At 62.5% G+C, this 11,755-nt stretch overlaps 1 protein-coding gene across 1 annotated transcript in view; it reads right to left on the reverse strand.

Moving 5' to 3' along the window:
* Positions 1-11,411, reverse strand: part of NCS1 (neuronal calcium sensor 1) — a 50,728-nt gene extending 39,317 nt beyond the window's left edge. Inside the window, exon 1 of the mRNA XM_053204505.1 lies at positions 11,272-11,411. Coding sequence (XP_053060480.1) covers positions 11,272-11,335 — 64 coding nt within the window. The 5' untranslated portion in view covers positions 11,336-11,411. The remainder of the gene's footprint in view (positions 1-11,271) is intronic.
* Between the last annotated feature and the right edge of the window lie 344 nt (positions 11,412-11,755).

Here is an 11,755-nt window from a genome sequence, read left to right on the forward strand (position 1 = left end):
TTAGTTTTAATTAAGATCGTGTTGCGCTCCGGCCCAGCAAGGGCGTCCTCATGTCTGGAAATAACTGCCTCCCCATGAGGCCGTGGGGGCTACTGAGCCACGGACGGGAGGGAGGCAGGACCCTGGGGGCTGCGGGGGCAGAGGCCCAGGCAGCACGGGCTTTGAGCTCTGTCGAGCCTCGTCTGCCCAGCACACACACCATTTTTGAACAGAAGGGAAGCATTCGCTTTTTCCCCCACAGTGCCAAAAATAGCCCCATCTCCTGCCTTTGAACAGGAATCTCTCGGTTCCTAACAAAGAGACAGGAGCGGGGTGGGGGGGGGGGGGGTTGCTGAAAGGAGCGGCCCTGTGGGCCGGCTGGACCCCTTCTTCGTCTCCCGGCCCCAGAAGGAGAGGGGGGCCCAGGTCCTCGCCAGGCCTGCCTTCTCAGGGCCCCCACCCCCCAGACAGGGTCAGCCCCCCCAGCCCCAGCCCAGGCGGTCGGAGGGGGCCACACAGGAACAGAGGGTGAAGACCCGATGGGGCAACAAGCAGCTCTGTTCACTTGTTAGCTTGTGCGTTTTCCTATTTGTTCATTTCTTCCAACAGTTACGCGCCGGGCTCCTTTCTTTCCGGGAGCCGGGGGGGTGGGGGGGGCGGACAGCAGTGACCCCCACGACCAGACGAGTCCATGCTCAAAGTGCTCATCGCTGAGTGAGAAGGGGCTGAGCTGAAGGTGCCCCCGCCATCCAATCTGGGGAGGCCACTGGCCGGTCTCTGGGCACCTGCCGTAAAGGGGCCGCTGGGTGCTGGCACGCGCAGAGGGTGAACCAGAGGGGAGGGGAGGGTGAAAAGCACCTCGGAGCGACCCCTCGCCTGGGGCACGGACCCTCATTCAGCCTGGCAGCGAGCCTACAAGAGGCATCTCCCATCTCCTGAGGCCGCCGGGGCTCAGAGGAAGGGGCACAGGAACTTGGGACTGGCCAGGCCCCTTTGCCAGTATTTTCACACTCGTTCGGGCCACAATCCTGGGAAGTGGGACTGTCATCATCTGCCCATTTCACAGGTGAAGTAAGGAGGCTCGAGGGAACGAGCTTGGCCGAGGATCCCAGAGCTCACGAGAGGAACCAGGGTTCGCCCGCAGGCCTGGCAGGACTCTGCCCGGGAGCGCCTGACGCCCCACTGCGCACAAGCCATCACAGCTCCCGTCGTCCTCCCCCACCACCCCCCTACCCCCACCCCTCCCACCCCTGCTCCGCAGAAGCGAAAGCGGAGTCAGGAGTCGGGGTTGGGAGGTGGAGAAGGAGGGATGGGAAGTGAACGCGGCTCTGGGGGCCGCCAGATCCAGGGCCCTTTCTGGTTCCAGCAGAAGCTTCATCGTTTAAAAAAAAAAAAAAAAGAAAAGAGGCCACCTTCTGTCCCCAAAAGGCCAGAGCAGTAGGGAAGCCGGGGCAGGCTGGAGAGAGAGAAAGAGAGAGAGAGAGAGAGAGAGAGAGAGAGGCACACTCTGAGCCCACTTCCTAGCTGAAAACCCAAGCCTGAAATAAAAAAAGCAGAGTGCTATTTCTGCTTTGGGTTAAACATTCCTCAAAGCCACATTCCTCCCGCCCTCCTCCTTCTCCCCTGCCAGGGAATCCAGAGCACGGTGGCCTGGTGGCCTGGACGCCCCGCCAGCTTCCCGGTGCCACCGCATGAGACCAGGAGTGCCACAGCCACTAGCTGCCCTGCACCCCTTTCTGGGCACCCCCAACCTGGGGAGTACCGCCCCCTAGGTGGCCCCGTCACGATACCCTTGGGCTAAGAAAAGGTGACATCCAGGGGCATCCGGGTGGCTCAGTGGGTCAAGCGTCCGACTTCGGCTCAGGTCATGATCTCACAGTCCGTGGGTTCGAGCCCCGCGTCGGGCTCTGTGCTGACGGCTCGGAGCCCGGAGCCCGCTTCGGATTCTGTGTCTCCCTCTCCCTGCCCTTCCCCCGGATGCACTCTGTCTCTCAAAAATGGAATAAACATTTTAAAAGATTAAAAGAAAAAAAAAAGAAAAGGTGACATCCCATCACACAGACAGCAGGACGCTGGAGAAATGGAGACCCTGAGGGGGTAGCCAAAAGCCACAGCAAGTCTGGCTGGAAACAGGACCCCAGACCCCGACTCCCTTGGAGGCTCCCCGGGCCTCGTCTGATTGTGGGTCAGGAGCACAGTCAGGTCCCACCCTGGCCGGGGGACGACCGAAACAAAGCAACACATGGACACTCTGGGAAGCCCAAAGCCTTACGCGGAGGTGTTCACAGGCCTGCCCTGTGCGTGGCTCCAAGCTGGGCACTGCACAAAAACAAATCCACCGCACATTGTCCCAACCTTCAAGGAGCTTACCAGACCTCTGGCCTCTGAGGTCCCCTCTGTTGCTAGGTCCCCGAGCCTCACACTGCACCTGTGGTCTCCTCCTTTGTCCAACAGACCTTTCTTGAGGTACCCAGGCCACACCAGGCACTGGCAAGTCAGGACAGCTGGGGGCGCTCCAGGGATACCACTGGTCTCCACGGCCGGCCGTATCCTTGGGCGGCCTCTTGCTTCCCGGCCCCAGCCTGCAGGCTCCCTGGGAGCAGGGATGGGGCCAACACCGCACCAGGGGACACACCGCTCCTGAGCTCACGGGCCGGGAGGACTCCGTGAGGCGAGCACAGCGCTGGGCACCTAGCGAGCACCAGAGCCTCCGCTGGGATGGGCAGAGGCTGAGAGAGAGGCCCGACTCCCAGAGGCAGCCAAGGCTGAGGCTGCCCCAAATCCCTTGTAGGAGGCGAAACAGGCTACGGAACCAGAAGGATCCCACCTGCTGTCCAAGCTCACATCCGGCCCGGGAATCTGGGATGCCCGGCCAGCATCTGATGTCCAACAGCCGCTTGAATGCCTCCAGTGCTGGGGTGTTCACCACCCTCCTCAGCAGCTCCAAGGTCATAAGGCTCACAGAGACCGTGGGAGGCAGGCACGTGGTGGGGGGCATTGTTTCGTCAGACGAAGAGCCGAGCCTGAGCCCCAGTTTGGCCACTGGCTGGCAGGGAGGCCCTGGGCATGTCTCTGAATCTGCCCGGGCCTCTCTTTCTTCACCTGTAAAGTGGGCACAACAGTCGCTCCTCCCCGGGTCGCGGTGACACCACAGCGGGGATAAATCTGTACTCGGGATTCAGGGCACCGCATGCTCCCTTGGTAAACGGGGGATGTCACCTTTGTTATTCTTCTCACGTCCCCCCCCCCCCCACTGCCCCAGGACAGACGGGCCCCCACAGACCACGGTGGTGAGGGCAGAAGGAGGCCGAGAAGGGACAGGCAGGTCGCCGGGTCCCAGGGCCGGCAACTGCGCAATCAGCTTGTGACTCAGGCTCCCAGGCTGCCCCACCCCCCCCCCACCACCACCACCGCCAGCGCACATCCACATCTACAACCTGCACGGAGCTGCCCTCACGCACACCAGCATGCACACGCGCGTGCCCAGACGAGCCGGCCCGCCCACTCCTGACACGCGCCGCGACCCCGTCACTCACACCCAGAGCACGCCCACGGGGACCGGGGCTGGTGCATGTGATCCCAGCCCCCGCCCCGCCGCACACCCACACCAGGCGCCCACGCTTGCTCACGATCGCCCGCACACGCGGCCACGGCAGCTTCGCGGCACCCCCCGTCCACGAGGGCCCGCACTTGGCCCGGGATCAAGGGCCACCTGCCTCACTCGGCGGACGGGCGGCCTGGGGCCAACCCCGATCCCCTGTGAGCCTCGGTTTCTCATCTGTAAGCCAGGACCCCCTCCCTCCCGCCCCAGGGACTCCTGGGAGGAACTGGTGACAGGCACATGGGAGCCCTGAGCCCGCCCCCCCCCCCCACTCACACGAACCTACTGCAGAGACGGCCGCTGATCCTTGTGCGTTGTTGATTACGGGTCCTCCCCCCTCTCTGATGAGCCACCAAATTCACGCCTCCGCTATTCCTAACCTCACCCACAGCGGACCCAACCCGCAGATGGGAAAACCAAGGCACGAGAAACTAAGAACTGTGCCTGTGGCCGCGACAGCGCATTCTCCCAGGGAGACACCAGAGGCAGACACGGGGCGCGCTCCATCCCCGGGGGCCCCGGTGTAGCCGCCCCACAGCAGTCTCGCCAGCTGGCAATGTGAACATTGCACAGAAGGGGAAACTGAGTCCCAGGGGGCGCTGGTGACTCCACAGTCACTGTCCAGGCTGCGAGGGTTCTGGGACTGGAGCCCAGGCAGGTGTCTCTCCGGCCCTCCAAGGCCACATCCATGCAAGGGATCGAAAGGCCAGCGTCTCCGAGCAGGCCTTCCCTCCCCGACTCAGAATGATCCTGCCACCAGCCAGCGAGGCCAAATCCAGAAGCCCTTCTATTGGCCACTCCCTCCTAATTTAGCAGAGGGCTTGTGACCGCCCAGGGGAGGGACCGAGGACCGCAGTCCCCTGACACCAACAGCTATGCGGCCTCTTTCCTGTGACAGTATTTACTGAGCACTTACTACATGCCGCTCCCTGTGTCTTCCTGCTGGCAAGAAGCCTGCGGTCCATCCCCGCAGACCCAGACGCACACCCAGAACTCAGAGGGGTCAGGGGCTGGACGGCCACGGCCACAAGACAGCAAGCTGGCCCACAAGCCCTCAACACGCTGCTGTCCTGCCCTCAGCCGGGAATCTGACCCCGATTTCAAGCTACCTGGAAACTTGGCACATTAATTTATGAGGTTCTGTGCCCTGGTAAATAGACCACACCCAGGACGTGCGAAGCATTTCATCTCACGATGCCAGTAAAAAGGATGCTCTTTTTAATGGATGCCGGTTTTCTCCTTACCCGAGAGTAAGAGATATTTAGGACAAGACGAACCATCTCAGAAAAAAGCAAGACCTCACCATCTCAACCCCAACAGCCACCCCATGATGGTACAGTGGGAGGCGCCCCCAGCCGTCCTGGGTTTCTGCCTGGTATTTGCCACATAACCTTGGGAAAGACACCTCGCCTCTCTGAGACTAGGGTTTTCCATTTGTAAAAAAGGGCACTGGACTACATGACCCCAAAGTGCCCTCTAGCTCAGAGATTCTAGAATTCTATCGAACGGTAATCAAGGGCGCCTCGGGGGCTCCGTGGGTTAAGCGCCCGACTTGGGCTCGGGTCACGATCTTACGGTTTGTGAGTTCGAGCCCCGCGTCGGGCTCTGCGCGGTCAGCACGGAGCCTGCTTCGGACCCTCCGTCCCCCTCTTTCTCTCTGCCCCTCCCCTAATCAAGGGAATGAACACTGAAACAGCGAGCCACTCCTTTCTTCCCCCACAAAATCAGCAATCATCCAGAAAAGCAGCAAGGCTCAGTGCTGGCAAGAAGGCAAGCAAACAGGCACCCTCTCGTCCATGTTTCCTGCAAATGTAAATGGGAACGTACTCTCCGGAGAGTGATTTAACAATTTTTCCATCAGAAGCCTTGTAAGATGTCCCCAGGCTTTAATGCCACAGCTTCATTCTGGGGCATTAAGTTCAGGAAGAGTTGGTGCAAAATTTATTGCAAAGCTCTTCTTACAAAGATTTAGTACAAGAATGTTCATCACAGCACTGTTGATATTGGCAAAAGGAGAGAAGGAAGGGAAGAAGGGAGGGAGGGAGGGAGGGAGGGAAGGGAGGAAGGAAGGAAGGGAGGGAGGAAGGAAGGGAGGGAAGAAGGAAGGGGAGGGAGGGAAGGAAGGGAGGGAGGGAGGAAGGGAGGGAGGGAGGGAGGAAGGAAGGAAGAAGGGAGGGGAGGGAGGAAGGAAGGAAGCAACCTAACTGTCCAATGGCCGGGGATCAAATGAAATGTTGCATTCACATGGTACACCACTAAAAAACAATGTTTTCAGGGGGGCGCCTGGGTGGCTCAGTCGGTTAAGCGTCTGACTTCAGCTCAGGTCACAATCTCACGGTTCACGAGTTCGAGCCCCGTGTCAGGCTCTGTGCTGACAGCTCGGAGCCTGGAGCCTGCTTCGGATTCTGTGTCTCCCTCTCTCTCTGCCCCTCCCCTGGCTGCACTCCGTTTCTCTCTCTCTCACAAATGAATAAACGTTAAGAAAATTAAAGAAAAAAAAAGAAAGTGCCAGAACAGGTGTGAGGAGGCGGCCTGGGCTCTGGGACCCCCGGCAAGTCCCGTCCTTCCCTGGCTTCTTCTGCTTCTCTCTGCACAACAAGGGGGCAGGCTGCAGACCCCCACTCGGCGTGTCCTGTTCTAGAAGACAGAGGACACGTATCCCAGGACCAAGTGCCACCAGAAGTTTCAAGGGTCCCCTCAGAAACAGGTACCGGGCTAAACCCTTCACATGGCCGTGAATCCAACTCTGGGGCTTCTGTGATGCCCGTCCTCCCCGGGAGGAAAGGAAAACTCTGGGAGAAAGCTTGCAGGTGACAGGAGCTAGAACACCCGCACATCTGGTCCCAGAGGCCTTCTACCCCCACCCCCCACCCCCGCCCCGAGACCCTGCCGCTGAACAACCCCCTTTCCCTTTCTGGCCCACGCTCTGGACCTCAAAGCACCCTCCCGTTTGGACCCACGGAGTCACGTGAGCAGGTATCACAGACGAGCCAGCTGGGCCTCAGACAGGGTCAGTGACTTGCCCAAGGTCACAGAGCCCGACTGAGGCCCCAGCTCCATTCTCCAGGATGCTGAGCTCTTTCCTAACAGCGGACTTGGCGTTTCTTGCCCAGATGCCCACCTTGGCATAAAGACTCCGATCTCAATTGTGGCTGCCGCTGTGTCTCACCCTCGGGACAGAGAGGGAGCCAGGCTCCTCGGTCTTCCCCTCTTGTACCCAGGACGTGTAGGGATCACAGAAGCTGCCTTCCTCCCTCTGGGCCCTCCCTCTCCTGGGTGGCTTATTCCTAGCCTGGCCGTGGGGCCCTTCACACCCCAACCCCCTTATGTGTCCCAAACTGGGTACCAGATACCGCCCCCGCCCACGGCGATGTCTTGCCCCCTCTGGCTGAGCGGCACTGAGTGGGGGGAGTGATCATCAGAGAATATTCCTCATCTTACGCAAAGGGACGCTTCCCAAAGCCAAAGGGTCATGGTGACACCCAGCATCACCCCAGGCTCCTGACCATGAACGAGGGTCCCCTTCTCCGCCCCAGGTGGCAGAGGCTTTAGCCGCCGGCTCCCCGGACCTCCCATTTGGAGGCCCCTCCCCTCCACAAGCTGCCGCGTGTCGGGCACCATTCTGGGCATCAGGAAAAAGGCTGCAGAGACTCAAGGTTGGCAAGCAAGGTCAAGGCAGAGCCTGGGCTGACCGAGAGCGACAAGGAGCAGGTGACCTCCTCTGGGCCCTGGGCAGAGGGTCCCAGTGGAGGGCCTCCCCTGGGGAGGATAAGGGAGGCAGGGTGGAGGGGTCTGCCTCTTGGGGCCGCCTGGCTGGGGCCCAGAAGCCTTTAAACCAATGCATCTCACACCACAACAAACGCCTCGAGCCCCGTAAGCCTGGCGTTTGGGGCCATCTGGCTGGTTTCCATCCGAAGGCAAGAACCACATCTCTGTGGTTCCCCACGTTTCAGCGTCTGCGCCCGGCACGGAGCGAGCGCTCAGGGGACGGCAGGTCCGGGCAGACCGAGAATTAACAAGCGGGGGAGACCACTGCAGGTAAAACAGGAAGCTGCTGAAATTTGGGAGAACCAAAGACCCCCCCTTCCTCTCCATGCCTCCTGTGTGTTAGACACCAAGTCCAGGGCCGAGGGAGGATTCCTCTGGGGAGAGACGAACTTTGCCCGCAAGATACCTTTAGGCCCAATTCAAGATGAAGTTGAATTGTGTAGTCAAAACCTTAGTAATGACAGCTCCCGGGCCTCCTTGACAGCTGCTGTCGTGCATTCAGGAGGACCCTTTATGCCACAGGCCGCGAGTTAGGCTCTAAGGGAATTGTCCTGTTGCCAACTTACATCCCCTGGGGAGCCAGGAGCCATGACATACCCATTTGGCAGATGAGGCAAGTGAGGTGCGGTTCGGAGAGGGGCCGGCCTGTGCCACAGCCTGGACATGCAGGGATCAGCCCCACCGACGAGCCGGAAGAAAGTGGGCCAGACCTCAAAGAAACCGGGCTGCCGGCTGACTGCTGCTCTGGGCAGGGGGGCCCCCACCAGTGTCGAAGCCCCTCCTGCTGCTTCTGGATACGCGCCGTGCCAGGAAGGGTGAGGACTGGGTTATGGAGCAGGATGATTTACAAAATCTTATCTGCAGAGGCGGAAAAAACCTCTGCAGTGTTCAGCCTGAAAGACGGAGGGTTTTAGCTAGGCTGAATCCAGATGTGTTCGTAGACTTTCTCGGACTTCCTCACACACACACACACACAGACCACCAGGACAGTCCTTCCCAGGGAGCAGGAGAATGACCACCAAGGGCGACAGCCAGCAATGACTCAGGTGCGAACATCTGGGCTCCCCTCCGGGTGCTGTGGCCAGCTGCGGTATCCCGAGGTGGCCTAGGACACTGGGCGATGCTTACGCATGCCAGGACCCCCAGGACCAGTACCGGGCTCCAACTGGGGTTCCTGGGAACCCAGATCCGCATGACAAACACCCGTCAGGATGCAAGGCCCTGGACCCGGCCCAGACCTTAAGCACGAGAACTCAGAGCGAGGCTACCGGGCACTTGGTATTTAACGGGCTCTCCAGGAGACTCTGACATTTGATGGCCCTTGCTAAGTGCTCCTCTCTTGACCTCACACAGAGAACCCTCCCTCCTCTCCCCCCCCCCCCCCCCCCCCCCGTCCCCCGGAACAAAGACCAGATGACTCCAGTCCCCATCAGAAGGAAGTCCATCTAGGGCCTTAGCAAGCTGGAGGCCTTCTCTGCTCTTCCTGCTGGGAGGCTTTTCATCAGCAAATATCTGTGGACCTACTAAGTGCCAGCACACCCAAGCATCGGCGAGCGAGACGGACAGGAGGCAAATGAACCCACCGCCACCTCCCCCAGCCCACGCCTAATAAGGGCTCTACCGAGGAAAGGACTCCACTCGCTCTCTCCGATCAAAACTGTTCCACGTCTCCAAAGGCCTTTAAAAATAGCCCAGGCCAGCCCAGCAGCACCAGACCCCTTCCTAACAAAGCCTTGTTGACTCAACTTCTCCCAAAGTTGACGGATGTCCCCAGGGAGGGAGGGGGGTGGACAAAATGACCGCCCCACGCCCCTTCCCACCCACAATCCACCATCACTGCTGGATGGCGGCCACCGGGCAGGGACACACAGAAGAAGACCCCCTCCGGACTTCTCGGCCTGAGCTGTGAGGTCTTTTAAGGGGCAGAACTTTGGAGACAGACTGGACTTTGAAAGTCCTGCCACCACCCGCGGTCCCGGGTGGATCCCGGGCACGTGACTTCACCCCTGGGAGCCTTAGTTTCCTTATCGGTAAATGAGGTTGGTAACAGTGCCCACCGTGTGTAGGGCAGTTGACGATCCTATGAGCTGGTGACGCAAAGAGGCTGGCATGTCACATGCTCCGTAGCGGGCAACCTGGCTTCATTCAGCTCGCAGGTGGCTCTCAGGCTCCACCACGACGGGGACGCCCCGGTGCAACCCAAGCCCACCACTCCTGGCAAAGCCTGTGGTGCCCTCTGCCTCCCTGGGCACAGGAACCTGGGAAGCCCCACCTGCCGCCTGCCTGCAGACAGCTGCGGCCCACACCTGCACAGGGCCCGAGGGAAGGCCCAGCGAATGTCACAAAACAGTAGCCAAACTGGAAAGCACCCCCCCCAGACACACACACCCCAGGAAAGAGGGTAACAGCAGTAAGGGACCGAGTCTCGGTCCCCAGAGCCTCCACGCTTCAAGGAGAAGCTACTGGGATGTGAGCTCTTTGCTGGAGAATTCCACCGGAGAGAGGACCAGTGCCTCTCAGCGGACTAGCACCCACTCAGGAGAGCCCCCTTTGTTCCCAGCACACGGGGGCGAGGGGCATGGAGCTGAACCGTGGGCTTGGCCAGACCTGCAAACGTGCCCAGAAGACCGATGGAGGGGGGAGGGGGGCAGAGGTTGTGCAATGCACCACAGAAGCTGCCTCCCCGGCCTCCGTCAACGCAGGAGGCTGGCAGTCAATCTGCTGCCTCCCGGAAGAGTGCAGAGGGTCTAGACCCTCGCTGCTGCCCAGGTGCCCGCTCCGAATTGCAACCCATACCCAGGGCCAGGGCCCCCTTCCGAGTCAGACACCCAGGCAGAAGCCCTTCCAGACCATGTATGGGTTCTTCTCCCCGTCCCCAAAATGAAAGACCAAGCGGTCAGGACCCAGCGCCATTAACCCCTGGCAAGCTGGGGTGTCCCGCCCCCCCCCCCAGGGTGGGGGGGAAAGGCTGCAGAAAAGGGACAGGTCTGTCATGGAGACACCGAAGATCCGAGGGTACAGCACACTTGTGAAGTTGGGCCAAGTGGAGCGACACGGAGACAGCTCTAGAGAAGTCCGAAATCGGCAGACAGGGGGGTCCTAGGGATGCCCCGAATGCTTACCTGTAGAGATCGCCCAGATCACCACCCACCCTCCCCCCGCCCCCCCCCCCCGCCACTCCCCCGCTGTATAAACCCATTTTCTGGTGTGGCAGACAAGGGATAAAAAGGGGGGGGGGGGAGGGGGGATCAGGGCCAGGAGAGAATTCACCCCGTAAAGCCTGCAGCCCACAGGGCACCCAGGACCCCGCGCCGCCTGGAGCTCTCTGACAAGCCTCGCCCCCCCCTTCCCACCCCAACACACACGATCCGGGCCAGGGAGGGGGCGACAGGCCAACCTCGCAGCAGCAGCGGCGGCGGCGGCGGCGGCAACGGCAGCATCGTGATGCATGAATCACCCACCCCGCTGCGCCCGTGCCAGTCCGAGCCACCGCGCAACCGGGAGCCCCCTCCCCGACCACCGCCCCTCGCCCGGGCACAGCCCGGCGTTTCGGGACAGCTCTGCAGACAGGGGGGGCGGCGGGTGGGCTGGAGCCGGCCCTCCCGGCCCGGGGGTGGCCCTGCGCGCGCGGCCAGGCGGCACCGGTCCCGGGCGCCGGGAGGGGGGGGGGCGAAGGGGGGGAGGGGTGCCCTAGAACAATAGGGCCAGGTGTGGGGCCGGGGGGCGCGGCCGGGGGCTGCGGAGGGGCGCGCGCCGAGGCCGGGCGGGGAGTGGCCGGGAGGGGGGAGGGGTGCTGCGGGCGCGCCCGGGGGAGGGCCGAGGGGGTCCGGGGAGAGGTCGGGGGGAGGGGGCCGCGCGCGGGGGGAGGGGCGCCAGCGGGCGGAGGCGGAGCGCGGGGCGGGGGTCCGAGCGCGCGCACTCACAGTAGGTCTTCCTGGTCAGCTCCTCCACAACTTCGGGCTTCAACTTGCTGTTGGATTTCCCCATCCTCGGCGGCCGCGGCCCCCCGCCCCCCGGCCGGACCCCGTCGGGGCGCCCGGCGGGAGCGGCTCGGCCGGCGCGGGCCGGGGCGGGCGGCGGGCGGGGCGCGCGGAGGGCCGGGGCCGGGGCCGCGCCTTTGTCTGCGCCGGGCCCGCGTGGGCCCGGGCGCGGGGGCTCCGGCGCGCGGCGCGGCGCGGCTGGCGGCGCCTCGGCCCCCACCCCCCCCTGGGTGCGGCGCGGGGCCGGGGGCGCGGGGCGGGCCGCTCGCAGGCCCGGGCCGTCCGGCCGCCGCCCTCTCCGGGCGCCGCGGCGCGGAGCTGCGCTGGGCTGGGCGCCGACGCGGGCCGCGGGGTGGCCGCGGTCGTCCCTGGTTACTGGGCTCCGCGGCACATGCTCGCTGCTGCGCTCCCTCTCGCCGCCGCCCCT

This window comes from Acinonyx jubatus, chromosome D4, assembly GCF_027475565.1.
Source record: "Acinonyx jubatus isolate Ajub_Pintada_27869175 chromosome D4, VMU_Ajub_asm_v1.0, whole genome shotgun sequence".
In the NCBI taxonomy this organism is placed as follows: Eukaryota; Metazoa; Chordata; class Mammalia; order Carnivora; family Felidae; genus Acinonyx; species Acinonyx jubatus.